At 67.4% G+C, this 26,371-nt stretch overlaps 4 protein-coding genes across 5 annotated transcripts; 2 read left to right on the plus strand and 2 right to left on the minus strand.

The window, feature by feature from the left end:
- Window positions 1-741: 741 nt before the first annotated feature.
- On the minus strand, window positions 742-8,719 carry TIMP2 (TIMP metallopeptidase inhibitor 2). The gene is made up of 5 exons (XM_058038696.1): window positions 8,578-8,719; window positions 3,214-3,314; window positions 3,023-3,131; window positions 2,583-2,707; window positions 742-2,213 (listed from the first exon to the last, which is right to left on the minus strand). Exons 1-5 carry the CDS (start codon window positions 8,702-8,704, stop codon window positions 2,013-2,015), a joined length of 663 nt encoding a protein of 220 aa, XP_057894679.1. The 5' UTR covers window positions 8,705-8,719; the 3' UTR covers window positions 742-2,012.
- A 3,366-nt stretch (window positions 8,720-12,085) lies between these two features.
- On the minus strand, window positions 12,086-15,936 carry CANT1 (calcium activated nucleotidase 1). Of its 2 annotated transcripts, none has more exons than XM_058038687.1 (4): window positions 15,901-15,936; window positions 13,442-14,081; window positions 12,998-13,201; window positions 12,086-12,591 (listed from the first exon to the last, which is right to left on the minus strand). In XM_058038687.1, exons 2-4 carry the CDS (start codon window positions 14,058-14,060, stop codon window positions 12,221-12,223), a joined length of 1,194 nt encoding a protein of 397 aa, XP_057894670.1. In that variant the 5' UTR covers window positions 14,061-14,081; window positions 15,901-15,936; the 3' UTR covers window positions 12,086-12,220. The 2 variants fall into 2 exon arrangements, with proteins under 2 accessions (XP_057894670.1, XP_057894669.1); XM_058038686.1 differs by having other exon boundaries at window positions 13,442-14,084; window positions 15,901-15,933.
- A 636-nt stretch (window positions 15,937-16,572) lies between these two features.
- On the plus strand, window positions 16,573-21,173 carry C1QTNF1 (C1q and TNF related 1). The gene is made up of 5 exons (XM_058038697.1): window positions 16,573-16,809; window positions 18,724-18,862; window positions 19,076-19,246; window positions 19,361-19,503; window positions 19,833-21,173. Exons 3-5 carry the CDS (start codon window positions 19,110-19,112, stop codon window positions 20,381-20,383), a joined length of 831 nt encoding a protein of 276 aa, XP_057894680.1. The 5' UTR covers window positions 16,573-16,809; window positions 18,724-18,862; window positions 19,076-19,109; the 3' UTR covers window positions 20,384-21,173.
- Window positions 21,174-22,070: 897 nt separating this feature from the next.
- ENGASE (endo-beta-N-acetylglucosaminidase) lies at window positions 22,071-26,311 on the plus strand. The gene is made up of 14 exons (XM_058039080.1): window positions 22,071-22,183; window positions 22,356-22,432; window positions 22,564-22,765; window positions 23,054-23,202; window positions 23,288-23,445; window positions 23,567-23,715; window positions 23,846-24,011; window positions 24,318-24,421; window positions 24,654-24,762; window positions 24,864-25,036; window positions 25,256-25,410; window positions 25,490-25,592; window positions 25,684-25,798; window positions 25,907-26,311. Exons 1-14 carry the CDS (start codon window positions 22,071-22,073, stop codon window positions 26,309-26,311), a joined length of 2,178 nt encoding a protein of 725 aa, XP_057895063.1.
- Window positions 26,312-26,371: the final 60 nt, after the last annotated feature.

Below are 26,371 nucleotides of genomic sequence, written 5' to 3' on the forward strand. Positions count from 1 at the left end.
CCCGCCGGCAGGGCCGGGGAGCGCGGCGGGACGGGGGCGCAGGCCCCGCGTCCCCGGGCCCGTCCCGCCCGGCCCGGCAGCGCTCACCATCCGGGTCCCGCCGCACGCACGTGTCGCCACAGCGCCAGCAACTCCTTCCGCCCGGCCCCGCTCCGCCTGGCCCGGAGCCGCGGCCGCTCCGCCCCTTGCTCGGCAGAGCCAACGGGGACACCAGCTCCGCCCGCCCGCTGCGAGCCGGGCGCGGACGGAGGCAGGACCGGCCGCCGAGGGGAAGGCGGCCGGCAACGCCGCGCCCACAGCGGACGGTCCCAGCGGCGGACGGTCCCAGCAGGGCACGTTTCCACGCGGACCGGCCGCCACGCGGTACCCGGGCCCGCCCTCGCCCCCTGAGTCACGGCCCCGCCCGGCCCCGCTCCCGCTCCCGTCGCACCCCGCCCCCGGCGCTGCCGCCCGCATTCCAGGCTGGGCCCGCAGCAGCTCTTCCCCTCCTGTCCCGTTCCCTTCCCTCCCGCGGGCATCGCTTCTCTCCGCTGCCGAGCAGGGCCGGCGGAGGCCGGGGGTCCGGACGGGTCCCGTTGGGTTTGGGGGGTCCCGGCCGTGCCGCCGCCGGGCCAAACCGGAGCGGCGTCCCCGCCCCGCTTCCCGCTTGGCCCGGAGCTCCCGGCACGGACCCTCCGCGGGTACCGGGGCGGCTCCAGCGCCGGACGAGGAGACGGAAATCACGGCACAGGGACGACAGAGCCGGCGGCAAAACAAGTGGCGATATTGAAGTCAAAGACAGAGGAGCAGCAGCGACAGGAGCACAACGGGTACAGCCATACAGAGCGCCCGGGATGCGCGGTCGGGACTGAGTAAAGGTTGGGGGGTTTTTTTCTTTTTCTTTCTTTTTAATTTTTCTCTTTAATATGTTGAAATTGCCCAGACTGGTCCAGTACGACATCTCAAACCTTACAGGGACGCACAGCATGAAAAGCCCACGGGCACGGGGCTGCAGGGAGCATTCCCGGCACGGTCCCAAAACCATGGGTGCCAGTGCCACAGCAGCTCCCCGGCACACGCCAGCACCGCTGTGGCACGGGCATGGGCATGGCTCAGAGAACGCAGGGCCGAGGGCCGTGAGGGTCACAGGTTTCCCTGCTGCCCCTTCCAGGCTCCACTCCCACACCGCAGAGAAGGGAGCTTGCCCGGCTGCGGTGGTGCTGAGGGGCACAGCATGGCCCCGATCGGCACGAGGTGGTGACGGACACACCCTGTGCCCATGCAGCCAGAGCTGCGGCACCTGGTGCCCTGCCAAGGGTTCCAGGTCGAGCCTGTCCAATGGTGGCATCTGCAGAAGGATCTGTAGGAGGTTGCAGGGGAACAGAGACCCCTGGAGAGAGGACCATGTGGAGAGAGAGGCAGCAGTGCAGGGGTGCATGTCAGGGGTCACCCCACATATGCTAACATGCCCCTCCAGCTTTCTGGGACAAGGCACCTGTGCAGGAGTCGTCTGGCCCTGTGGAGGGCCCGGAGCCCCTTGCTGGGGGTTGTGCCCTAAGGTAAAGCCCCCCAGAGCCCCTGCCCAGAGGAGTGCCCTTCTGGCACCCCCAAGGGAGAGGTGGGTGCTGGGGGAGTGGTCAGCAGGGCTGCCGGGTGCTGCGGTGGGGAGGGCTGTGTGTCTGGAGCTGTGGGGGAGGCTCCCGCAGCGGGGCACTGGTAGACCTGCTACGCAGCCAGGGCAGCTCCCACCACTCACGAGGGCTTGGTTCCTTCACAGCTGCCAGAGCCAAGCACGGCTGGGGGATCGTGACCCTGGCAGGGAGCTCCCCGCGCCCTGCTCAGCCCTGCCACGAGCGAAGGATGCCCAGGGCAGCTGGGGCTGCCAGGAGCCTGCACCACACACGGGGGGCAGCCACCGGGGCCCCCTGCGGCCGAGAGGATTTTCATGCTGTCTCCAGGATTTGATATCAGCGTGGACCAGTCTAACATCTCGCAGGTTTTTTCTACTGGCTACTGGAATGCGCTCGTTTGGCTTAGGGGTCCTCGATGTCGAGAAACTCTTGCTTGGGGGGGGCCATGCCGCGGTACCAGGCGCATGAGCCGTCGCTCCTCTTGATGCAGGCGTAGTGCTTCGCCTGCCGCCCGTCCACGTTGTTCTTCTCCATCGCCCAGTCTGTCCACAGACACTCATCCGAGGAGGAGACGAAGCAGGGGATGGAGAGGCAGCGCGAGATCTGTGCGTAACAGAGACTGTCACCCACCAGCCCGAGGGGCACGGGGCCGGGGGGAAGCAGGTGCTCTGCTTCATCTGCCCCCCAGCTCTGGACAGGGATGCCAGAGCACGGTGGGGAAGCAATGCAGGGAACTGGGGAAGCCCTGGTTGCCAGCGCCAGGGCTGGCCTTGGCTCCCAGCTGGAGGAAGGCAGAGGCAGGGCCGCCCTTCCTGTCTGCCCAGCCCTTCCTGTCTGCCCGTTGTGCTGTGTCCCTGCACAACGTCACCCGTGAAGGACAGGGAAGAGCATCTCACTGTGGAGCCCACCCCTGCCTGGGGGCTGCAGACCCTCCCTGGTATGGGGCATGTGGGGGGCAGCCTTGTTGCTCACCTTGCACTCGCAGCCCATCTGGTACCGCTGGTTTAGGCTCTTCTTCTGGGTTGGGGTCAGCGAGTCCCAGGTAGACACCAAGTCACAGAGCGTGATGTGCATCTTGCCATTGCCCTCTGACTTGCCTGGGGAGAGGCCAAACAGACACTCAGAGGGGTTGCCCAGGGCCTCGAGAGCCTGTGCTGACTCGTGGTGCTGGGGCCCTCACTGTGCCCTGTCCCTGCAAGCAGACGTTTGTCCCCAGCTGTCCCCACCATGGCTCGGGGCTGCTGAGCACAGCCAGGGGCTTCCCTGAGGGCTGGTGGCAGGAGCAGGAGGGGCAAGGGGAGAATGTGCCCAGGGAGCAGGCACACATCAGGCACCTTGCAGGGCACACGGGGCATCCTGGCCAGCATGTCCCCATGCCCCCCGAGTGTCCCCTGCCTCCCTGTGGGGCTCACCTGCGATGAGATACTCCTTCTTCCCGCCGGTGTCCAGCAGCCGGCCGCACACGGCAGTGGATGGAGCCGTGTAGATGAACTCTATGTCCTGGTCGGGGCCCTTGAACATCTGGGGAGCAGAGTGGGCTGTGAGTGGCTGGTGAAGGGGCCACCCGAGGGCCCCAGCCTCCTGACCCAGTGTGCCCCCTTACCTTGATCTGCTTGATTTCATACTGGATGCGTTTGATGGGATTCCCGTATATGTCATTCCCCGAATCCACCTCCTTCGCAGAGACGGCCTTGGCTCGGATCACTGGAAGGGAGAGGTGAGGTAAGGGGGTGACCAGTCCCACTCAGCCCCTGCATCTCACAGGGTGTCCCACCTTCACAGGGAACCACTGCCTGCCTGGCTGCCCCCAGAGCCGGTGTCACCCGCTGTCCCCAAAGGGATGGGGCTGGCACGTGCAGGACAGTGACCAGCAGCATTGCAGCAGCAGCCTCAGGGTGGGTGATAAGGGAAGTTCACAACAGGATCACCTGGCCCCGGGGCTGGTGAGGCCGTGGCACGGTGAGCCAGGGACAGCTCTGCTGTGGCAGGGTCCCTGCGGTCACAGCCCAGGATGTGTGCTCTGGCATGTGAGGGCTGGGCACGTGGCAGTGACCCTCAGGGGCAGGGCAGGCAGCCAGCTCACCCTTACTCACCCACGGGCTGGGACATGGGGCTGGCTCATGCTGGGCACGGTGCCTGGGTCCCTGCACTGGGACCTGCAGCCCCCAGCTGTGCCCAGCTCCCTCCACCAGCGCAGGGACTGAAGCTCCCAGGCAGCACCATGGTGCTGATGGTGAAGGGACGGTGGCAGTGCCAAAGCTAGGGCTCCTGCTCAGCACTCAGAGGATGCAGGGGGCCTGGCTGCAGGGCAGTGGCTGGCAGGGCTCCCTGCTCTGCCAGGGGCACCCCCATCCAAGGGAAGGGCAGCTCCCCCTGCCCTGCCAGCCCCCCGAGCACTGTGGGGCAGGTAACAGGGAGCAGGGCACTCTCACAGAGCTCATCCTGGTCCGTGTCCCCACTGAAGGGTGCTGGGCTGGGAGCAGCCAGGGACATGCAGAGGTCACCCACTGCCTGGCACAGAGGAGCTTCTCCCACCTGGCATGGGCAGGAGGAGGAATCTGACCACACTCTATAAATACACGGGCTGTAGGGGCATGCAGGCAGGCTGTTTAAGCTCAAGGTCAGGGGGGCACGGCCCCACGTGGGCACCAGCAAATGCCAACAGAGTTTACTCTGGAAAGGTGACAGTGACACCAACACGAGCAGGGACCAGGGGAGAGGTTTCCCAAAATGGCCATCCCCAGTCACAGTCAGCACGCATTCTGCACAGGGCTGGGGAAGCAATGGCTGCACTGGGGGCTTTCCCTACTGCTCCCATCCCTTGGGAAGGGCTGGGCCGTCCGGCCATGCATGGGACAGCGCCCACTCCTGTGTCAGCAGTGCCGTGCTGGGATCCCCGCAGCCACCGCATCTCCCGAGAGCCCAGCCCCGCACGCCGCCCGTGTAACCCGGGTGCAGCCAGTGCCGGCTCCCGTGCGGGAATGGCTGCTGCTTCAGTGGGCTCCAGCCTTTTCCATTCACGTGCTGATGAATCAGTTGACAAAAATGCAGCCCGATTCTGGGTGGATTTGTTCTGAACAGTGCGGCTTTGTGGAGGGGACGACTGCGCTGTGCTTTCCCCGCCAAGACCCCGCAGCGCAGCCAAACTGCTCCACGCCCGCCAGGAGCCAGGGCAGTGGAGGGAGCCCTGAGGAGAGCCTGGGATAGGGATGGATGAAAGCCCCGGGTGCCCAAGAACCAGCAGTCAGACCTCCCCAAACGCCAATGCTCCTACTGGCCTTGTCACTCACCACTGCTGATGCCAACACGGGCAGCCACCAGCCAGGGTTGGGGCCCAGACCCTCTGTGAAATGAGCCAAGGCTCTCTGGCTCCTGGGGTGTGTGGCAGGCACAGCACACAGTTGGCATTGGCTTTCCAAGCTGGACCAGGGACATGCTGGAAACACTCCTTCCCCAGGCAGGCCAAGCCAGAAGGTGCTCTGTGGGAGCAGAGGGTCCCCAGGCAGAGTGGGATCCCCACTGGTGACATCTCCTGTGCGGGTCCCCAGATCTGCCACTGTGGCCAGCCCATAGTGAGGACTCTGGACGCTCCAGGGACAGAGACCCTGCAAGGTAAGCAGGTATCCGTGCTGCCCTCTGCCACCAGCATCATAAAGTGATCCAATGCCACAAAACCACCAGGCTGTCTCTCTGGGCTTGCCAGTGCTGGGGTTTGGCCTCCCTGGCCCCATGTGGGGCTACCCCACCTCAGGGCACTGTGCTCACCTGTGCCCCATGGGAAGAAGGGCAGCACAAGGACCCTTGGCCCCTTCTGGCCCAAGACTTTCAGAATGGCTGCCCCTTCCTCTGCTGTGCCACCCCAAAGCCCACGGAGCCACCCTGCCCACACGCACCCACAGCTGCCCGGGCAGTGCCAGTGCCCATGGACAGCAGGGGCCATTGCTGGGCTGGGTGCCCGGAGAACAAAGCTCCCTTCTCCGGGGCTTCGGGCAGCAGAGGGGCTGGCTGCCAGCGCCAGCACTGCCCGCTGCCTGCCTGGCACTGCCAGCCTGGCACCTGACCCCTGGCGAGGGCAGCCCTGCGGCCACTCCAGCCCTGCTGGAGGCTGGTGGAGCTGGGGAGATCGCTAACCACCCTGGGAGGATTCCTGCACGCAGCCCTGCCCGGTGCAAGGGCCACAGCCCAGGGGCTCGCTGGCATCCCGGTGCCCGCCCCGGCACCGCGGGGTGAGGATGCTGAGGCTGCTGAGGCTGCAGGCGTGCAGGGCTGAGCAGGACAGCGGGGGGAAGTGGAGGCCATGGAGACACCCAGGTGCCCAGCGGTGCCCGCGGGGCGGCGGGTGGCAGCGCGGGCGGCAGTGTGTCTGTCCGGCAGTGTGTCTGTCCGGCAGGGTGCCGATCCCGCAGGCCGCCGGTCCGGCTCGCCCGCCGGGCTGCGCGGGAGCACGGGCTGAGCGCTGCCGTGGCCGCGTGCGTCATTCCGGCCGCTGACGGGAGCGGGATGGAGCCCAATCAGCGGCAGCCCCCGCGTCAGCCCACGGGCCCTCTGCGCCAGCCGCACGGGAGGGCTCGGCGGGGCGGCACCGGCACCGGGCAGCGGCACCGGCACCGGCACCCCGCGGGGACAGCTCCCACCGCGCCCCCGCAAATCCCCTCCTCTGCCCGGTCCCTGCCGGCTGATGGCAGCCCCACACTCATCACCGTGCCCGGCCCGGGAACCGAGCCCTGGGATCAGTGCAATCCAGCTGCACGGAGCCCTGCTCTCCCTGCCCCAGCCACCGCCTGCTGCCTGGCAGGGGCAAAGCCACGGCTGTGCCTGGAAGGGCTCAGCATCACCCCCACGCTGCTCCAGACGCGATGGAGCAGGAGCCAGGTGTCCTGCTGGGGCACCACGGGGCAGCTGAGCATCTCCTGCAGCAGAGCAGCCCAGCAGAGCCCGGGCACAGCCCCACTGAGGGATGAAGGATGGGGCAGCCCCAAGCCCTTGGGCCCTGCAGAAAAGCCCTGCTCATCTCATGAGCCAGGACAGGCTGGCAGATTCTAAGCCACCAGCCCCAGTGACACAACCCCAGCCCCTCTATGACCCTCAGCCCCTCAGGCATCAGCACCCAATGCAGAGCTGCATCTGCCTCCCCTTGCACCACCTGGAAGTGCAGCCCTGGGCTGTGGCTGCCCCAGTCCCTGCACAGCAGAGCGAGTGCAGGGGCAGGGGAAAGGCCAGAGAGGCCATGGGAATGTGGCAGGCAGTGCCCACGCCATGGAGGGCAGATCCAGGCCCCAGGGCCTGGACCCCACACTGTGCTCACCCTGATACCCCGTACTGAGGGTTGAGCATGAGCCTTGGGGTCCCTTCACCTCGGGTGCACCCACCCAGCACTGCAGGACATCAGCCATCCCCACACCTTTCTGTCAAGGGCCCAGCCTGGACACAGCTCCCTCAGCCACAGCAGCTGGGAAAGGTCCCAACAGCACCGGGGGCCCAGGTTCTCTCTGTGCTCCACACACCTGCTGGGATGGAACCGGCTGAGGAACATCCCAGCTCCAGAGAGCATCCCTGGGTAAGATAAGCAGCTGCACAAGGCCAGGGCACACAGGGCCATCCCAGGCTCTGTCCCCAAGCCCAGCACTGTTTTCACGTAGGCCCACACGAAGCACGTTTGATACAGACGAGCTGCACAAGCGACTCGGGCTGGGAGGCAGAAGGTGCCAGCGCCGCCGGCAGCGCGGCTGGGAGGATGCTGCCTCGGCAGGACGGGCACCTGCTGAGGGCTGGGGAGCACAGCTCAGCTCAGCAGGGCCCTGCCAGGGACGGCGCAGACAGCCAGGCCGCCAAGACAGACAGACAGTGACTCAGCAGCTGAGTCAGGGCTGAGCCGGCACCCCACGACGGGCAGTGAGTCACGAGTGCCCCGAAAGCTGATCCTGACAGCAGCGTGATGGGAAGCCACAGCCGCACTGCCCCAGCAGGCACAGGGCATCTTGTGCGCCAGGGACACCGGCCCCAGCAGCAGCTACAGAAATCCAGAGCTCCATTTTGTCTAAAAATCTCCCTGTCCCCAGCACGCCTCAACTCCCGAGGCAGCAGCCAAGCGCTGTGCGAGTTGCCCTCACGGAGGAAAGACGCCGGGAGTGGGATCTGGAAGGGACGCCCGTGAGGAACATCCTGGATGTGGAGCAAGGGACAGGGCAGGGCCATCCAGAGGTTGGGGCTGCCTCAGTGCTTGGGAATGTTACCTCTCCAGCTGAGCCTGGGAACGGGCCCGCGAAGGAAAGCGCCGGGAACTGGGGCCGGCCTGTTGGGTTCATATGTTAAAATTTAATAAGGGCATTATTCATAGAAAGAGGAATCCAGATCCCGGCGCTGCCAAGCCCTCCCTTTCAGCAGCATCCAAGCCGAACAAAGTGGGACGGGGGAAAGGAAATGCCTGGGAATAAGGCGCAGACAGGGGTGACCGAGCCGTGGCGGCAGCTGCGGGGACAGGGGCTCCTCCGGGCTCCGCGCCGGTGCCGCGGCCGCACTCGGAGGGTCCCGGTGGCCGCCGGGCCCCGGCCCCGCGCTGCCACGTACCTCGCGGTGTCACCAGAGCCGGGGGAGGCCGGGCCCACCCGTGTCATTCACGGGGGGCGGCCAGCGGGGACCCGGCCCGGCGTAGCCGCGCTCCGTTCGCCCCTCGCGGCGGCGGCGGCGCCCCCGGAGCGCGGCCGGGCGCGGGAGCCCCCCCGGGCCGGCGGGCGGAGGCGCGGGGCGGGCCGGGCACAGCGCGCACGGACGGACCGCGCCCGGCCGCGCATCCGCGCCCGCCGACACACCCCCGGGCCGGGCGGGCAGGTGCCGGGGCCCGGGGGGCTCTGCCCGCGCCCCGCCCGCCCCGCCACAACTTTGCGGGGCTTCCCCCGCCGCGGAGTTGCGGCGGGCGGGGCCGGGCGGGGGCTCGGGGGGCTCGGGGCGGGGATCCCGCGGCGCTCACCTACGTCGGCGTTGCAGAAGGCCTGTTGCGGGTGGATGGGCGAGCAGCTGCAGGCGTCGGCCGGGCGGGCCCTGCCGAGCAGCAGCACCGCCAGCCAGGCCAGCAGGCTGGGCAGCGCGGCGGGCATGGTGCGGGGCGGCGGGCGCGGCCACCCGGCCCCGATCCCGCACCCTCCGCCGGGCCCGGCCGAGCCGCCGCCGGGAACTCGGGTCCGGCCGGGGCGGGCGCTCTGCCTGCGGCCGCCGCTCCGTTGCCTTCGCGGAGCCGTTCGCTTCCTCCCCGCCGCGCTCGGCCTCGCTCTTTAACGTGCTCCGGGGATCTGCTGCTCCTCCTCCGCGTGGCGCGGGGCCAGCCCGGCTGCGCCCGCCCTCCGCGGGATGCGGCTCCGCCGCGACCGCTGCCCCCGCCCCGGCACGGCCCCGGCACGGCCCCCGCCGCGGGCACCGGCCGCCCCCGCCCCGCGCGGCCCGCCCGGCCCCGGCCCCACCGCCGCCGGCCCCCCGCCCACGGAGCCCAGAGCCCGGGCCTAGCAGGGCAGCGCGTGGCCGGACAGGCGGCGGCTCTGGCTGTGCCCGAGGATCCCTGCCCACCTTCGGCCCCTGCACCCGGCTTGTCCCACAGCCGAGCTCCCCTGCCTGCTTCCCGCTCCCGCTGCGGGTCCTGTGCCCCTGCCCCGGGCCCCTCCCCATGGCCCCAGCTCCTGCCCTGGAGCACAGCTCCATAACCCACCGTGTCTCTATCCTGGATGCACGATGGGGTTTAACCCCGGCGGGCAGCTCAGCCCCCAGCTGCTGCTTTTGGTTCATTCTTCCCAGCGGGGTGGGGAGAGAACTGGGAAGGGGAAAGAGTGAAAACTGCTGGCTGAGATAAATCTGAAGCAAAAGCCACACATAAGCAAAGTAAAGCAAAGCAGGGAATTCTTTCACCCCTCCCCAAGGCAGGCAGGTGCTGAGCCATCCCCAGGGCAGAAGGGCTCCAGCAGGGGATGGTGATTGGGGATGACAAACACCATCACTCTGAATGTTCCCCCTTCCTCCAGCCCTATGCAGCGAGTGTGATTCCATTCAGCGTGGAATATCCCTTGGGCCACCTTTCTGTGTCCCCTCCCGACTCCTTGTGCCCCCACAGCCCCTCATGGTGGGATGAAGATAACAGGCCTCAAGCTGTGCAAATGCTGCTCAGCAGTAATGAAAACATCCCTGTTATCAACACTGTTCCCAGCACAAATCCAAAACACTGCCCTACACCATCTAGTATGGGAAAAACAGACTCTGTCCCAGTCCAAACCCACTCGCTGTGTCCCTCAGGGGTGTCAGGATGCTGCTGCTCTCACTGTACCTGTGCTCTGTGCCTGCCTGGCTGCTGAGAGTGCTCCATGTCCCCAGCAGTGCCACAGCTTTCCAGCACAGCTGGGCCAGGTGTTGGCAGGACAGCCACCACCACGGCTACAACACATGCTCCTGAGCCAGCCTGCGGCATGGCACTGCCATGGATACACGCGGTACAGGGAGTAACAGAGATGCCCAGCCTCCAGGAGGAGAAGAAACAGCAGAACTGGGCAGCTGGACCTGGCCCAACCCTGCCTGAGCCTGCAGGGAACACGTGGGAGGTGGCAGCACTGACAGTGCCGGGTGCTGGATGGCACCTGGAGATTGGGGGGCCCATGGTCTGCAGGGGCTCCAGCAGCAGCAGGACTCCTGCTGGCCCTGGTGCTGCTGCCCAGGGCAGGGTCCCAGGGGACAAGAAGGGACCAGGCAGCAGGGACAGCCACTGGCACAGCCCTGGGGCCACAACAGGTGCTGCGGAGCTGCCAGGGCTGGGCTGGGAGGGTGCCTGAGGCCAGGGGGTGCCTGAGGCCAGCAGAGCTTGCCAAGTGCCAGTGCCAGTGACAGAGCGGCCAGCATGGACTGTGGCCAGCTGGCGCCCAGCGTGGGCTGCAAACGCATCCTGGGTGCCCTGGCCAGGTGCTGCACGATGCCCAGGCCACGTGCAGGGGCCAGAGCCAGGTCTGCCTGCAGCACTGGGGACAGGTCCTGTCTGGAGAGGAGCGCAGCCCAGCACTGGCCGAGTCACTGTCTGGGCTAAATGAAAACACATGTCTGGCCTGTAGCTCTGCATGGCTCACAGAGGTGCTGACACTGTAAACAGGGTGGGGGGAGCAGCCCGGCTGGGTTCTTGGGAGGGCCCCAACCCCTCTGCAGATCCTTCCACCCAAGCACAGCCTGACTGCTGCCCCAGCAGGCCCCCTCCCTCCCTGGGCAGGGCTGGACCCCCCAGCAGAGCAGTGCCAGGGCATGGCACAGGGATACAGGGGGCACCAGGGCCCCCCAAACCACAGCAGCCAGGCCCAGCTCTGAAGCCCTACCTGCTGGCAGACCTGTCCTAGGGGCAGTGTTAAAGGGGACCAAAGTGGGGACAGCACAGAGCCAAACACCAGTCCTGGTGTGAGGAGATGCTGCCCTGTGACCTGGGCAGGCCTGAGCCAGGTCAGCGTGGGCAGGCCAGGAGCCACAGCCCCCATGGTCAGGGGTCAGGAGGGCCCGGGCCAGCAAATGCCCCTCTGACACTTGTGGCTTCTGAAACCACACGAGTTCCTCCCGGGGGCCACAGGCTGCGGCAGCAATTTCACAACACGCTGGCGAGCTGGGGAGGCTCCCTGGCCAAAGCCCTGGGCTGCTGCAAACGCTTCTCAGCTGCTGCTGCCGCCTCTGGGAAGCAGGGCTGCACTCCTGGCTCTGGGAAGCAGGGCTGCACCGAGCATGGCACTCCTTGCACTGCATGGCTGCACTGTCGCCAGCTCCCCACAGCTCCTGCCCAGGGCTCAGCTCTTCCCAGGGCTCACAGTTCTGGGGCTGGAAGCATTTCTGGGGTCAGAGCCATGTGCAGCCAGGCTTGGAGAAGGCCAGCACACACACACACCCCTCTGAGGGTGTGGCCTGGGAATGGCACCAGGATGGGCCCGGTTTACATCTGGCCACAGCTGTGGCCCCATCACACACACCCCCTGCCCCACAGGCACAGCCACTGTGCTGGAGCCACAGTGGTGAGGGAACTGCTGCATCCCCGTGGTCACAGGAGCAGAGGGACACAGACACTGCTCCCTCCCATGTGAGATCTCTCTCTGAAACAAAGAGAGGTCACCACCGGCCCGTCACCCCAGCCACCACCTCACCCAGTTTATGGGAAAAGGGAAGGAAATCCAGCTTCTGAGAAAAAAGCCTGATGAAAATCCCCCCAGTGTCACCCTCTCTGGCTGCACACCCCACTCCACCCGGGGAGCCCCATGGCACACAAGGCACAGCTGTAGAGCTGGGGCTCAGCTGCAACCCCAGAGCATGGACGTCACCAGAGCCACCGCAGATGGTTCTGTCGCAATCCAGGGCTGGGCACTAAGGGCTGCACTGGGGCCTGCCCAGGACCTGGACGTGTCCCTGAGCCGGAAGCACCCTGTGGTGGCGGTCCCTTGCCACCAGGTGCCACTGCCCAAACACTCGCACCACACTTGCTGCAGCTCAGTCAACACTTTACAGGGGAGCCCGGGCCAAGGACAGAGCTGGGAGCGCTGCCTGCCATCCCACAGGGACCCGGGCTAGGAGCAGGCTAGCAGGGCCTGCCCACACGCCTCCGCTCGCTCCAACGTCTGTTAAATAAACTCAATGCCCTCGTACTTGACGCTCCCAATCCTGGTCTCGGGCAGCAGGAAGCGCCCGTCCAGCGTGAAGGCCATGATGTAGCTGGAGATCTTGCCGTTGTCCTCCTCCGACTTCAGCGCCACGATGATCTGGTCGTCGGTGTCCGGGATGAACTTGAAGGAGGAGAAGCCGTGGGTGGGCACCACGTCGCCCACGCGGCCCACGGTGACGTGGCCGAAGTCCTGCGTGGAGCTGAGCAGCAGGTTGGTGCCGCGCCGCTCGTCCGCGCGCTCGCTGTAGCGCTCGTGGCTGGCGCGGCGCGGCAGGAAGAACCAGCGCTGCAGCGTGTCGCTCCACGAGGCCGACTCGTGGATCAGGTACCCTGGGCAGGAAGGGCAGCGTGACCACACAGCCCACAGCCACGCTGGGGCAGGACCCTCCCCATCCCCTTCCCCTCCAAAACACCCCACAGCCCACACAGGCATCCCCTATGAACCCTTGTGCCTGCTCCTGCCCCACTGCCTGGCAGCAGCCCCTCAGTTCCACCCAGAGCCAGGCAGGGGCACCCAGCACACCCCACTCTGCCAGGCCCAGTGCCAGCTGAGCCACCTTCAGCTGCTCCTGGCACAGGCAGCAGAGGAAAAGGACCAGGACAAGGGGAGATCCCTGCCCTCCAACAGCCTTTAAATCTCCCCCACTGCCACTATCCCCAGGGACGGTGACTGTATGGTTCTGGAGCCATCCAGAGTGTGGGATATAGGGTGGCAGGAGGTTGTCCTGCTCCATACCTGGGGGCCGGATCCCTGCTGCAGCCCTCAGAGCGTTGTAATTTGTCACCCAGTTCTCGTGGCTCACGTCACCCTTGTAGCCAATGACCTTCACCCACTGGGGGTTCTCGTTCACCACTTCCCCTGTCGTGGTGGTCCACTCCTTGCCCAGTCCTCCCACATACAGGTGCTCATCCTTCACTGCCAGCCACTCCGCCTTGAAGCCTGTGGTGGAAAGAATGGCATGAGGGGGGCTCGGTGAGCACGTGGCCACCAGACTGTCCCACATGCCCCACACCCTTCACCCCTGAGCCCGGTGCTGGACACAGTGTCCCCACACAGCCAGCTGGTCTCTCGGCAGGAATTGCCCTCTCCTGGCCAGGCCCAGAGGTCACAGCAAAGGTGCACCCCACCCCGGCAAGGTGAAAAGAGCCAAGGGCTTCACAGGGCAGGAGGGGAGCTCACCTTTGCCCACGGTGCCATCCCCATCTGGGAGGATCACCCACGGCACCACCTTGTTGCCCTCGATCTGGTAGACCACACCTGTCCTGTCGTCCACCGCGTACAGCTTCCCGTTGAAAACCACCAGCTCCGAGAGCTCCATGCCCCGGCCCTTCTCAGCCAGGTGGGACTGCAGCGTGCTCTCGTCCTCGTCCCACTCCACCGTCACTCTGTCCCCACTGTCCGACAGTACCAGGTAGCCCTTCTTCAGGTAACTGAACCAGGTGTGCTCCTGGGGGCCGCGGGACCGCGTGTCCAGGTCGGCGATGAGGCCGATGCGGTAGCGCACGCCCTCGGCGTTGCGCTGCGGCGGGGACAGCGGGTACGTGTCGTTGTAGCGCTCCGCGGCGTGCGGGCCGAGCTGCCACGTGCGAGGGCTGGGGGGACCGCGCCGCGCCGGGGAGGAGCGGTGCAGGCACAGCAGCAGCAGCAGGAGCCCCACGCAGGCCGAGGACAGCACGATGGCCCTCCAGCGCAGTCGGAAGCGGGGGTCGGCGCCCTTGGTCATGGACGCGAGCACGGGCAGACCTCCCACGCTGATCCGCAGCGGGCTCATAGACTCATGGCAGGGCGGCACTGGCATCAGACAGGGCACGAGCAGAACCTGCTGCAAAGGTGGGGGGAGAAGGTCAAAGAGCTGGATTTGGTGCTGACTGAGCTTGGGGGACAGCAGAACACAGCCATGAGGGGCCCTGCCCCCTCTCCTGCAGCAGAAGGTGCTCCCAGCTCATGCAGGTAAGAGCCACCGTGCCCAGGGGCTGTTTGCTGCTGGAACCACCCTCAGCCCCCATCACCTGGCTCCCTCTGTGGCCCCTGACCAGGGGCCCCAGCGTGTTGGCAGGATTGCCCGGCCTGCCCGGCAGCTCTATCTGTGCCATGGTCTCTGCAGCTCAGGCAGCGAGCTGAGGCACCTGGCTCAAGGTGAGCCCCGTGTCCTGGGAGGATGTGGGTTCCTATCGGGTGGCAAGGATGACCCTTGCTGCCTCCAGAGTGGTCGAGCAGCCAGGCCCAGCTCCCACAGCCCTGAGAACCGACCCCACTGATGAGCCGTGAGCTTGTCCCCAAGCCACACAGGCACACTAGGACACGTGGCAGCTCCGCCCAACCAGGATGCCGACACCTGAGCAGGAAGCACAGTGCCCAAGGGACACACCCTGACACACACCCTGCCCAGTTTCACAGACATGGGACCCCCTCATCACTGCCCAGGACACAGCGTGTCCTCCACATGCAGGCATTGTGCGCCCACCCTGGGCTGTGCCCACCCGCGGGCCTGGGGTGCCAGCAGTGCCCCTCGGTGCCACCTCCCTCCCTGCAGCACAGGGGACGTGGCAGCGCCCCGGGCTCCTGCAGACGGGCACTCCGGGCTGCCCGGGTGGCCAGCAGCCACCACTGGAGACGTGCTGAGCCCGTGCCATGCAGCCCGGGGCAGAGATCCCCATCCCAGGGCAGAAATTCCCATCCCGGGGCAGAGATCCCATCCCGGGGCAGAGATCCCCATCCCGGGGCAGAGATCCCATCCCGGGGCAGAGATCCCCATCCCGGGGCAGAGATCCCCATCCCGGGGCAGAGATCCCCATCCCGGGGCAGAAATTCCCATCCCGGGGCAGAGATCCCAGCCCGGGGCAGAGATTCCCATCCCGGGACAGACAGCCCCAAACTGGGGCAGAGATCCCCATCCCGGGGCAGAGATCCCAGCCCGGGGCAGAGATCCCATCCCGGGGCAGAGATCCCCATCCCGGGGCAGAGATCCCCATACCGGGGCAGAGATCCCATCCCGGGACAGAGATCCCCATCCCGGGACAGAGATCCCCATCCCGGGACAGACACCCCCATCCCGGGGCAGAGATCCCCATACCGGGGCAGAGATCCCCAGCCGCCATCGCAGGGCTCCCACAGAGGGCCACGCCGCAGGGTCTCAATGTGCCTTTCAGCAGCCGGGGTGGCGAACAGAGGCGGCATTGAGCGTGGGGGGCCGGCCCGGGCAGGGGAGCTGCGGCACAGGCACGGAGCCCGCGGCGGGGGCACGGGAGCGCCTCTGGTCCCGCCGGGATCCCGGAGCGTGGGCGCCGGGGACCCTCTCGGTGCACTGAGCCCACCGCGCTTGTAGCCGGCTTTGAGCCACGGGGAACCCTCAGAACGGCGGGGCACGGTCACGGGGAGCCCCAGGCAGGGACACGGGACTCCCCTCTAAGAACACGGGCCCGCCTGCGCCCCTGGGACCCCCGCTCCCCCTCCCCGGCCGAGCTGCCGGGGCACCGCCCGCTCTGAGCGGGGCCCTGAGGTCCCCCGCGCTCCCGGGACCCCCGCCCCGAGGAGCCGCCGCTGCCGCCCGGGCAGGCTGCTGGAGGAGCGCGGTGCCCCCGCCCGGTGCGGACCCCCGCCGGCCCGGGCCCGCGCCCCCCGCCCGTGTCCCCGCTCACCGCGGCGCCGCCTCCCCGCGCGCAGCCGCCGCCGCCGCCGCCTACAGGTCCCGGCGGCCCCGCGCGCCGCCGCCGCGCCTGGCAGCGGCCCGACCGCCCCGTCTGGCGCATAAACTACAGCTCCCAGGAGACCCCGCGGGTCACCGCGCCCCCGCCGCCCCTCCCGCTGCGCCGCGGGGCCTGCCGGGAGCTGTGGTCCGCGCCGAGCAGGGCCCGCCGCAGCCGGGCGCCGCGCACTGGCGGCCGGAGCCCAGCGGCGGGGGCAGTGCGGGGCCCGAGCCGGCTCTGCGGGGTGGGCACAGCCCGGCTGCCCGGTGGGCATGACCCCCGCGCTGCCCTGCTCCAGCCCGGAGCACATTCTGTCCTTGTCTCCTTTGCCCCCTGTGTCCCGCCGCCACTCAGGCTGGGGAGCGGGGCAGAGCCAGTCCCGCGCCTTGGGGCCCGTGTGCGTGTCCGGCTGTCACGGGCCGCAGCCCGGTGGGGCCGTGCTGGCCGCGGTGCCCTCGGCGCTGGGACCCTCGGCGCCGCCGGCACGGGGCAGGGTCCTGCGCCGGGGCCACCGCACCCTGCGTGCTCCCGGGACCCGCGGCAGCTCCGGGCCGCCGCTGGCACGTGCCGCCTCCGCTCCCGGTGCGGCGGCCCGGAGCACGAACGGCTGCGGCGCCGGTCCCGGGAGCACGCACGGTTAAGGCAGCCGCGGGCGCACATCTGGCGGGGGAGGGCTGCGAGCCTCGTCCCGCGCCTCGCTGCCTCCTGCGCTTCCCAAACGTGCATTTCCGCCCGGGCCGGGCGGGCAGAGGCGGCTCCGGAGCGGGAGGCAGCGTCGGCCGCGGGCAGGCTCTGCGCTGGCCCGGGCCATGCCCTAGGGCGGCAGAGGCCGCGCCGCGAGGGAGAAGCCGTGCCCCGGAGGTAGGTGGGGGGCCGCAGTGGGAGCCCGACGGTCGCCCCGCAGCTGCAGGGCCCGTGCTCCCATCGCGGGCGGCGCCGAGGCACCGGGGGCGGCTCCGCCTCGCCGAGCGCTCGGGTGTCCGGGCACACGCCCCGCCAGGGGGGCCGGTCCCGGAGCGCCCCCGGCCGAGCCGGGCCTTGCCCTGCCTGAGAAGGAGCAGTGGGGGGGGCACGGCTGAGCCTCACAGCAGCCTGGGGGCGCTGCAACTGTTCCAGCGTCACCAGCAGCACACGGGGGACCCGGCCCACCAGCACGACCCCAGGGGCACAGTGGTTCTGGCTGCTGTGCAGGGAAGTTTGTATCCACCACCCTAAACGGAGACGAGTGCAGGTGCTGCTGCCTCCACACTGCCCCGAGCCCCTCATCCCTCCCCTAGGGTTTGCTCCGTTCCATCCTAGTCTTCATCTCCATCTGGAAAGTATTTTGGGATGTTTTTACTTGCAGTCCCAAGGCTTCTGCAGCCACTGAGTTTACATCTCTGACTGCTCCTGGAGAGCAGCCAACCCCGAGGGAAAGCGCGTGTCCCTGGCAGGGCTGTGTGTGCCTGAGCGCAGGTGGGCACACAATGCCCAGCACACCTGCAGGGTGTACGCTGGGGCCCGGCGATCCCCGTGTGCTGCTGGCTGCCCCCTGCGAGCACCGCACACTCCCTCTGCTCCCCTCAGCCTGGGAAGCACTGCCTTCCACCATGGGAACTTCCTGCTGAAGGGTTTCTCCTGGTGCAGCAGCTCCCTGTGACGCTGCGCTCTCCCCAGGGCCGAGGCTGCTCCAGGTCCCACAGGAATGCCTGCTGTGACGGAGGGAAAGCCACAGGATTCCCAAACCCTGGCACGCTCCGTGCTGCACATCTGGCACGGCTGGCGGCTGGGCAGAGCCAGGGCAAGGCTGCCGGGGTGACACCTGCTCACCTGGCCCTGGCTGCCTCCCCCACGCTCTGTCCGTGGCTCCGCTTCTCCCCTGCCTCACCTGGCAAGACAGCGGGGTGGGGGACAGAGGCACCGGGAAGTGCGAGCCGGGGCCAGGCCCTTGGCCTGGGTTCCAGCAGCAGGAAAAGCCCTTTGGAGCCTTTCCCAATCCCTCCGCCCCTTCCCAGCTCCAGTGACTCACAATGCAGGCATCCTGCCCCGGCCTCGGCCGCCCTCCGCACCCGCTGCGGGATCACGCTGCTGCCTCGGACCCGCACCTGGGGACACTGGTGACAGCCACCGACCACCGACGGAGAGCAGGGGCTCACCAAAACCACAGGATTCTGCCCCAAAGTCCCTCACGGCCTGGCAGAGCCGCAGGACAGAACACGGGGCTGAGAGGGCGCTTTGCGCTTCGGGATCGCGGCGAGGCCGGGCGGGCGGGCTTGGGGAGGGGACAGCGGCCACGGCCACACCCATGTCCCCACCCAGGGAGGCACCTGGCTGAGATAGCAGCCTGGGCACGGCCATCCCCGTCCCGGCTCGGGGCCCGCTGCCGCGGGATGCCCACCCCTGTTTGGCCAAGGCTGTCCCGGTGCCACCGGGCCAAAGGGCGCGGTGCTGCGTGCCCGGCCCCACGTCTCCGGCAGATACGCTTCTGATAATGGAGGGAGGGGTCTCGAAGCGCCCGGGCTGGGCCACGGTGCCACCACCACTGCAAATATTGGTTTTGGCCCCAGACAGGGTGTGGGCTCTCAGAAGGGTTTCGGCCAGCTCCCAGCTACGGCTGCCAGCCCACGTCCCCCTTTCTGGAGGAGTGGGTGTTGTCCCCTTGCTGGCAGCCCCCAGGGCACAGGAGCCCCTGGCAGGAGTGGGGTGCAGATGCCCTCTCTGGGCCAGGCTGGGGTCCCACACACAGGCAGGCTGCACCCTGACATTTGCCCCATGGAGCTCGCTGTAATTTTTCAGGTGCTGACATCCCAAATTGCTGCTCCTGGGCGCCCATGGGAGGCAGCTGAAACCAGGCTGAGCAGGCGCAGCAGCACTTGGTCCAGGACTTGGCCCGCTCAGAGTCTGCTGCTGCTCTGCTCCACTCTCAGCTCCTGAGGTAATCCCCTCTGCAGTGTGTGCCAGGGCTCAAGGGCTGCACAGAGCCCAGAGCCCCCTGACTGCCCCAGTGTGGGTCCCCACAGGTGCTCTCTGGGGTGACACTGTCCCGTAGCCCAGCCAGAACCCGGGGGCTGTGCAGTGCACAGGTCCTGTCCCAGGACAGCTCGGGCCACGGCTGGGCTGGGAGTCTCCTCACTCCTGTCCCCCTCAGCTGTCCCTGGCACGTCCCAGGGCACTGCCAAGGCATGGAGGGGCTGTGGGCGCATGGTGTCCTACTGATCTTCCTGCTGCCCTGCCCTGTGGGGAGCCAGACCAGCTCCATCCCTGACCAGCGATGGTGGACAGACCCCAATGAGGCCCCATCCCAGCAGCATGCTGCCAGGTGAGGGGACCCCAGAGCCAGGGTGCTCTGCAGCGGGGCCAGGGCAGCCCTGGCACTGCAGAGGGCCCCTGTTCCCCTGTAGCTCCTGCTGTGCTCTGCTTTCTGCCTTGCCAGGGCCACACAAGAGCAGAAGGCTGATGGTGCCCAGGAGGGGCTGCCCCCACAGCCCCGCTGTGTCCGCTGCTGCCCCCCACCCGAAAAGCGCTTCTACCCCCAGTACCAGCCCGTGCCTCAGATCAACATGACCATCCTGAAAGGTGAGGGCTGGCATGACCCAAGGCTGTGCTGCCTGCGTTGCCCCAGGTCCTGTGCTGAGCTGGGCTCACAGTGCCAGCTCCTGCACACGGGGAATGAGGAACTGGGGCTGTGCCAGTGGCCCTGTGCCCTGCACAGACAGAGGGCAGGAGCCACCCTGGGGTGTGAACAGCCCCTGCTCTGGTGGCTTCTGAGCAGCAGCATCAGAGCCTGGGGAGAGGCAGGGGCAGTACTGGTGGGTCCCTGCTCCCTCCATCCACCCCTGGGGAAGGTGCTGGGTCCAGCTCTGGCCCCTGCCTGACAGCCCACCTGTCCCTGCTGCTCTGCCCAGGAGAGAAGGGGGACCGTGGCGAGCGTGGCATGCAGGGCAAGTTCGGCAAGACGGGGGTGGCTGGCAGCAGGGGCCACGCCGGGCCCAAGGGACAGAAGGGCAGCATGGGCGCCCCCGGGGAGCGCTGCAAGAGCCACTACGCCGCCTTCTCCGTGGGCCGCAAGAAACCCCTGCACAGCAACGACTACTACCAGACCCTCATCTTCGACACCGAGTTTGTCAACCTCTACGAACACTTCAACATGTTCACGGGCAAGTTCTACTGCTACATCCCCGGGATCTACTACTTCAGCCTCAACGTGCACACCTGGAACCAGAAGGAGACGTACCTGCACATCATGCGCAACGGGGCGGAGGTGGTGATCCTCTACGCCCAGGTGAGCGACCGCAGCATCATGCAGAGCCAGAGCGTCATGCTGGAGCTGAAGGAGCAGGACGAGGTCTGGGTGCGGCTCTACAAGGGCGAGCGTGAGAACGCCGTCTTCAGCGACGAGTACGACACCTACATCACCTTCAGCGGCCACCTCATCAAGTACAGCGGGGACCCCTGAGCCCCCACGCTCCTCCTGTGCCAGGCCAGGCGGCCAAGGGGCCCCTGTCCCTCTCAGCCCAGGAGTGCCACCCCCATTATGCTGTTAGTAACCTAGTGCCACTACGCCCAGCAGCTGCACCAGTGTGTGAATGCCCTCACTCCAGCACCTCAAGGCTAACCAGATACACCTGGGAGAGTTGGAGCAATTGTCAGCCCCTGCCATGTTGGTGATCAGGGAGCAGCTGCTTGCCTGGGGTGGGCAGGGAGCTCACACCCTCTCCCTGCTCCAGAGCTGGGTGTGCCAGGCTCAGCCTGTGGCAGCGCTGGCACTGGTCACAGTGGGACAGTGTGACTACTGGTGCCCTGGTGTGAGGCAGCGCAGACACCTGCACCGTGCCACTCTCACCTCCTGGCACAGCCCTGCTCCCTGGCCAGAATGGGCAGAAGGTGCTCAGCACCATCAGAAAGGCAATAAACCACTAAGGGCCCTCACTCCCTCCTTCCCGGGTATAGGTGCTGCAAGGGGGGCTGGGTGCCCCTGTGGGGAGTGAACTGTGTCAGTTCCTCTGTGGGGAGTGAATTGTGTCAGTTCCTCTGCACATTCTGTTGCTGCTCACCACAGCTCTGCTCAGGAAGGGCTCTCTCCCCACCGGCAGCCCTGGGCGTGGGGCCTTGGCCTCACCACTTCCTCTTCCCCTGGGTTATCTGCTGGCCAGGCCTCATGTTTGTGTAGATGCAGCAGTAGCATGGGCCAGCATGCTGAGCCCCCATTGCGCTAGTGCAACATTAAACACATTTCCAGCCTTGCTCACACCCTCGGTGTCCTCTGGCTTTGTGTCTGGGGAGGCTCCGCAGGACGCAGGGCAGGGTTCAGGGGCTCCATGAGAGCTGAGGGCTGGCATGGTGCTGCTGAGCTGGGGGTGGGAGGGAACAGCAAACTGTCCCTGGAGAGCCAGGGCACTGTGCCAGGCCCTGCATGGGCCAGCTGTGCCCCAAGGGCCAGGAGCTGTGTGCAGTGACAGAGCTGTCAGCCTGGGAACAGGACAGGCTGGGAAGGGTGGCAGGGCTGTCAGGAGCGCAGGTTATCCAGCACATCCATGGAGAGGAGGTGGGTCTGAGGTGAAGCTGGGTGTCAGGGTCTGGGTTGACAGCTCCATGGCTGGGCTGAGCAGGGCTGCAGCTGGAAACCAGCGCCCCAAGAGCAGGAGGGAGGGGACCGGGCTGGGGGACTCCTCAGATAGAGCCCTGGCCCCTCATGTGGGGAGTGGGTGGATGTTGGGGGCCAGGTCAGGGCCTGTGGGCTGGGGGCATCAGCCCAGGGCCCCCGCCGTGTCCCATGGCATGGGCAGAGCTCCTTGGCCGCACTGGGGACCGGGCACCATCGCAGGCTGCACAGCAGGGCCTGGTGCGGGCACAGGCGGCATCCCAGCACACGGACTGCAGCCTGGCACAGTGCGTCCCCAGGACACGCGATCCGCTCAGAGGCGTGCGGGTTATTCTCAGGACACGCCGCCCGTCGCAGGGCACGCTCCCTCCCCCAGCACACGCGGCCCGTGCCGGTCCCGGAGGCGGGCGCTGCCCGGGGCGGTGCTCGGGGCGGTGCTGGCCGGGCGGGCGGAGCTGCGGGGCCGCGCCCCCGGGAGAGCCGGGCCCGGCGGCGGCGGCGGCGGCGCCGTCAGTGCGGCAGCGGCGGCGGCGGCGGCGGAATGGCGGAGGCGGCGGAGGGGCCGGCGCGGCGCGGGAAGCGGACGGGAGCCGAGGCCGGGGCCGCGGCGGAGGAGCCGGCGGAGGCCGAGCGGGCCGCGCGGCGGCGGCGGAGGTGGATGGCGGGGCCGGGGCCGAGGCCGCGGCCGGGACCGGGATGGGGATGGGGTCTGGGACCGTGATGGGGTCCGGGACGGTGATGGGGACCCGTGGCGGGGCTGGCAGCGCCCGGTGGGCGCTGGCCGCGGTGCTGGCCCGGCCCGGCCCTCACTCACCTCCCGGGACAGCTTGCAGCCGGCGGCGGACATCCAGGGAACCACTGTCCTGCATGACACCATCAGCGACCGCCCGCAGCCCCTGCCCGGTGAGTACCGGGAGAGGCGCCGGCCCAGCCCCGGGCCCCGCCGGGATGGGACGCTGCCGGTCCCGGTGCTGGACCCAGCTGCACGAGCAGTGCTCGCTGCTGACCCTGTCCCGCCTCCCCATCGTTCCCAGCAAGGTACTTTGACACGAAGACCACGGAGCCCATCAGCTTCTTCTTGACCGGCCTGGAGGAGCTGCTGGCCTGGCAGCCCAACAGCAACGATGAGTTCAATGTGTCAGCCGTGCCCCTGGCCAAGCGGCAGCCCCCGCTCCACAGCAGCAGGCCCCGGACGCTGGTGTGCCACGACATGCGTGGCGGGTACCTGGAGGACAGGTACGTGCTAGGTGGAAGGTAAAAGGGAGGTGTGACACTGGAACTCAGCGTCTCCAAGCCCAAGGCAGTTCTGTTTCTGTCTGGCACATCTCCTGCCGGCTCAGCCGCAGGTGAGCAGGGATGGGGTGTTTGGCTCAGTGCTTGGGGAGCCTTGCTCAGGCTGGGATGTTCAGAGGTGGCTCAGTGCCACAACTCTGCCCAGCTCCCAGCTGTGAGTCAGGCTCCTACCCAGCTCCACAGCGTCTGTCAGCGTCCTTCCTGCACTGCCCAACCCTTTTCCTTCTGCAGGTTCATCCAGGGCTCGGCCACACGCAACCCCTATGTCTTCTACCACTGGCGCTACATCGACATCTTCGTCTACTTCAGCCACCACACTGTGACCATCCCGCCCGTGGTCTGGACCAACGCGGCACACCGGAACAGCGTCCCCGTGCTGGGTAGGGGCAGGGCTGGCCTGGGGCAGCCCCAGCAGCGAGGAGGATTCCCCAGGACGTGCGGCTGACGCTGCCCTGGTGCCCGCAGGCACGTTCATCACGGAGTGGACAGACGGGGAGAAGCTGTGCGAGGCGTTCCTGGCCGGCGGGGAGGAGGCGTACGGCGCCGTGGCCGAGCAGCTGGCGCGCATTGCCCAGCACTACCGCTTCGATGGCTGGCTGGTCAACATCGAGAACAAGCTGAGCGTGAGTCCTGCTGGCCCTGCTCGCTGCCCTGCTGGCCCTGCTGGCTGCCCTGCCTCTGTGCTGTTCCCCTGCCCCGTGCCCTCACCCCCTCATCCACCTGTGTCTCTATCTCTCCTGGCAGGCGGCAGCCGTGGGGAACCTGCCCCTCTTCCTGCGGGACCTGACAGCACGGGTGCACAGCGCTGTGCCAGGGGGACTGGTGATCTGGTATGACAGCGTCCTGAAGGATGGCACACTGAGGTGGCAGAACGAGCTGAATGATCAGAATAGGTGAGGATGGCAGAACTGTCCCCGGGCAGGGGCACGAGCCCACCCCAAACCCAGCATGGCAGCGGTCAGACACAACCTGCATGGCCCTTGGTGAGGCCACAGCATCTGCCACTGTGCCCCTTGTCCCCAGGGTGTTCTTTGATGCCTGTGACGGGCTGTTCACCAACTACAACTGGAAGGAGGAGCAGCTGGAGCGCTCGCAGAGGCTGGCTGGTCCACGCCTAAATGATGTCTATGTCGGCGTTGATGTCTTTGCCCGTGGAGATGTCATTGGTGGTGGCTTCGACACTGACAAGGTGGGTGTGACAGGGCTGGACCAGAGTGTGACCCTGACCTCCCCCAGTGCAGGGCTCTGAGCTCCCACTGAGGGCCCTTCTGGGCTGCTAACCTGGGGGTGAACTGGTGAGGAGTGAGGGTTCCCACAGTGCTGGCCATGCATGAAAAAATCCCAGTGCTGCCATCCCTGGAGAGGGAGATGCTGCAGCACACCCCTCTGGTGTCCTGCCCCACCACGGGGCCAGTGGAACCTGGGGGGAGTGGGGACAGGACAGGGGACAAGGTGACCTGGCCTGGCCCATGCTGCTCACTGCCTGTTCCTGCAGTCCCTGCGCCTGATCCGCCAGTTTGGCCTCTCTGCAGCCATCTTCGCTCCTGGCTGGGTCTACGAGCACCTGGGCAAGGAAAACTTCCTGCAGAACGAGAACAGGTGAGGGCAGCTCAGCAGGGTGGGTATTGGGGGAGGAATGGGGCTCGGAGTGCCTCAGGAGGGCTGTGGGGCGGTGGGACACAGCCAAAGGGACACTGTGGCTGTCAGAACACCGTGGCTGCTGACCAGGAGCAGCTGGCTCCTTTCTGCCCCAGCTGAGGTGATACCTGAGGCCGTGCAGGGCAGTGACCATAACAGGGGTCCCTGCCCTGACACCCACCTTTGCCTCCAGGTTCTGGGGCTCGCTGGCAGAGTACCTGCCCACGCACAGCATTTGCACACTGCCTCTCACCACCTCCTTCAGCCTGGGCATGGGCACCAGCACATTCCTGGACGGGAAGGTGGGTGCAGGGTGACAGCTCTGCTCTGGTCAGACTGGACTGGGCTGGGCAGGGAGGTCCCTGCTCTCGGCTCCCCCAGCTCAGCTCTCCCTGTGCTGTAGGATGAAGACTCTGGGCCCTGGTACGACCTGAGCGCACAGGACATCCAGCCGCTGTACCCGGAGCAGCAGGGCACGCTGAGCACCAGCTGCTGCCTGCAGGATGCCTGGTGTGGGGGCAGCTCCCTGCAGCTGCAGGGCACCATTCCCCCCGGCGAGGAGCGCGTGGCTGTCCGGTGAGCTCAGCAAAGCCCTTTACCGCTCCTCAGCACTGGGCTGGCACCCTGTCAGCCTGACGTGGCCTGCATGGCCCGAGCTGTGTGGCCCTGGGCCTTGTGGCGAGTGTGCCCAGGCTCTGCCCACACCGCCCAGCACACCTAACATGATGCACCTTCTCTTTGTCTCTCTCTCTCTCTCTGTCTCTGTCTCTCTCTGGGTGGATCTGGGGTCATCAGCCTCTTCTCTTTGCAGATGCCAGCCCCTCCCAAGCTCTTCCTGACCCTGCTCTACAAGCTGGAGGGGCCACAGCCCGATGACTTCACAGTGGCACTGGAGGTCACCACCTGGGACTCAGGGATTTGCTTCGAGGGCAACCCCACCTCTCTTCCTGGTGAGAACCCTGTCCCCCCGTGCTCTGTGCAGGGAGCACCTGCTCCATCCCTCAGCCCTGACCTGGCTCCTTCTGGCAGAGCCCAATGGCCGGTACCATCCCCGGTTCCTGCCGGCGCCACCGCCCGGCCTCGCCAAGCTGCTCACCGCCTGCCACCGTGGCTCCCATGGCTGGACCAGCCGGTGAGTGCCCTGCCTGCCTCCTGCATCCACAGGCAGGTGTGGCATGCCAGGGCTCCCTGGTGCCATTCCTGCTCTGCCTCTTCCCTCTCAGGTGCTACGAGCTGGAGCTGCAGGACTGCAGCCTACGAGACCTGTCCCTGATTGTGTCCCGCCAGCAGCCCAGCCCGCAGGAGACACCGTTCACCTGCCTGCTTGGGGAGATCCGGGTGAGTGCCTGCTGCTGCCTGGTGAGGACACCTGCCCCGTGCCCCCCTTGTTCTGGGAAGGTGAGGGATGCCTGCCCTGGCCCTGACCGTGCTGTGGTTCCCTCGCAGGTGCTGGACATGGCCAGCGTGGCGGCCTCCCCGCCGCAGGTGCAGGGCGTGATGGCCTCGCAGCTCTGGTGGCAGGAGGGCCCCGAGCCCGGGCAGCTCTCGCTCAGCCTCACCCTGCGCTGGTCCTTCCCGCCCGGCCGGGCCCGGTGGTTCCGTGTGCTGAGCCAGGGCGCCCGGTGCCGCGGGGGCCAGACGGCGCCGCAGGTGCTGGGGCTGGCGCAGGGCTGCCTGTTCCGCGCCGTGGGGCTGGCGCTGCCGCGGCCGGCGCCCGCGCAGTCCTGCCGGCTGGAGCTGCTCGTGGAGCCCGTGCTGCGGGACGAGCTGCCCGTGGAGCCCGAGCGCTGGGGCCGCCTCGTGCTGGTCTATTCCGCACCAGGCAGTGGCGCCAGCTCAGATGGGCATTAAAGCAGCTGTGGTGCAGCCCGTGCCGTGTCTCCTCCATGCGGCGGGTGGGCTGTGGGTGGG

Source organism: Melospiza georgiana, chromosome 21 (assembly GCF_028018845.1).
Source record: "Melospiza georgiana isolate bMelGeo1 chromosome 21, bMelGeo1.pri, whole genome shotgun sequence".
Taxonomy (NCBI): Eukaryota; Metazoa; Chordata; class Aves; order Passeriformes; family Passerellidae; genus Melospiza; species Melospiza georgiana.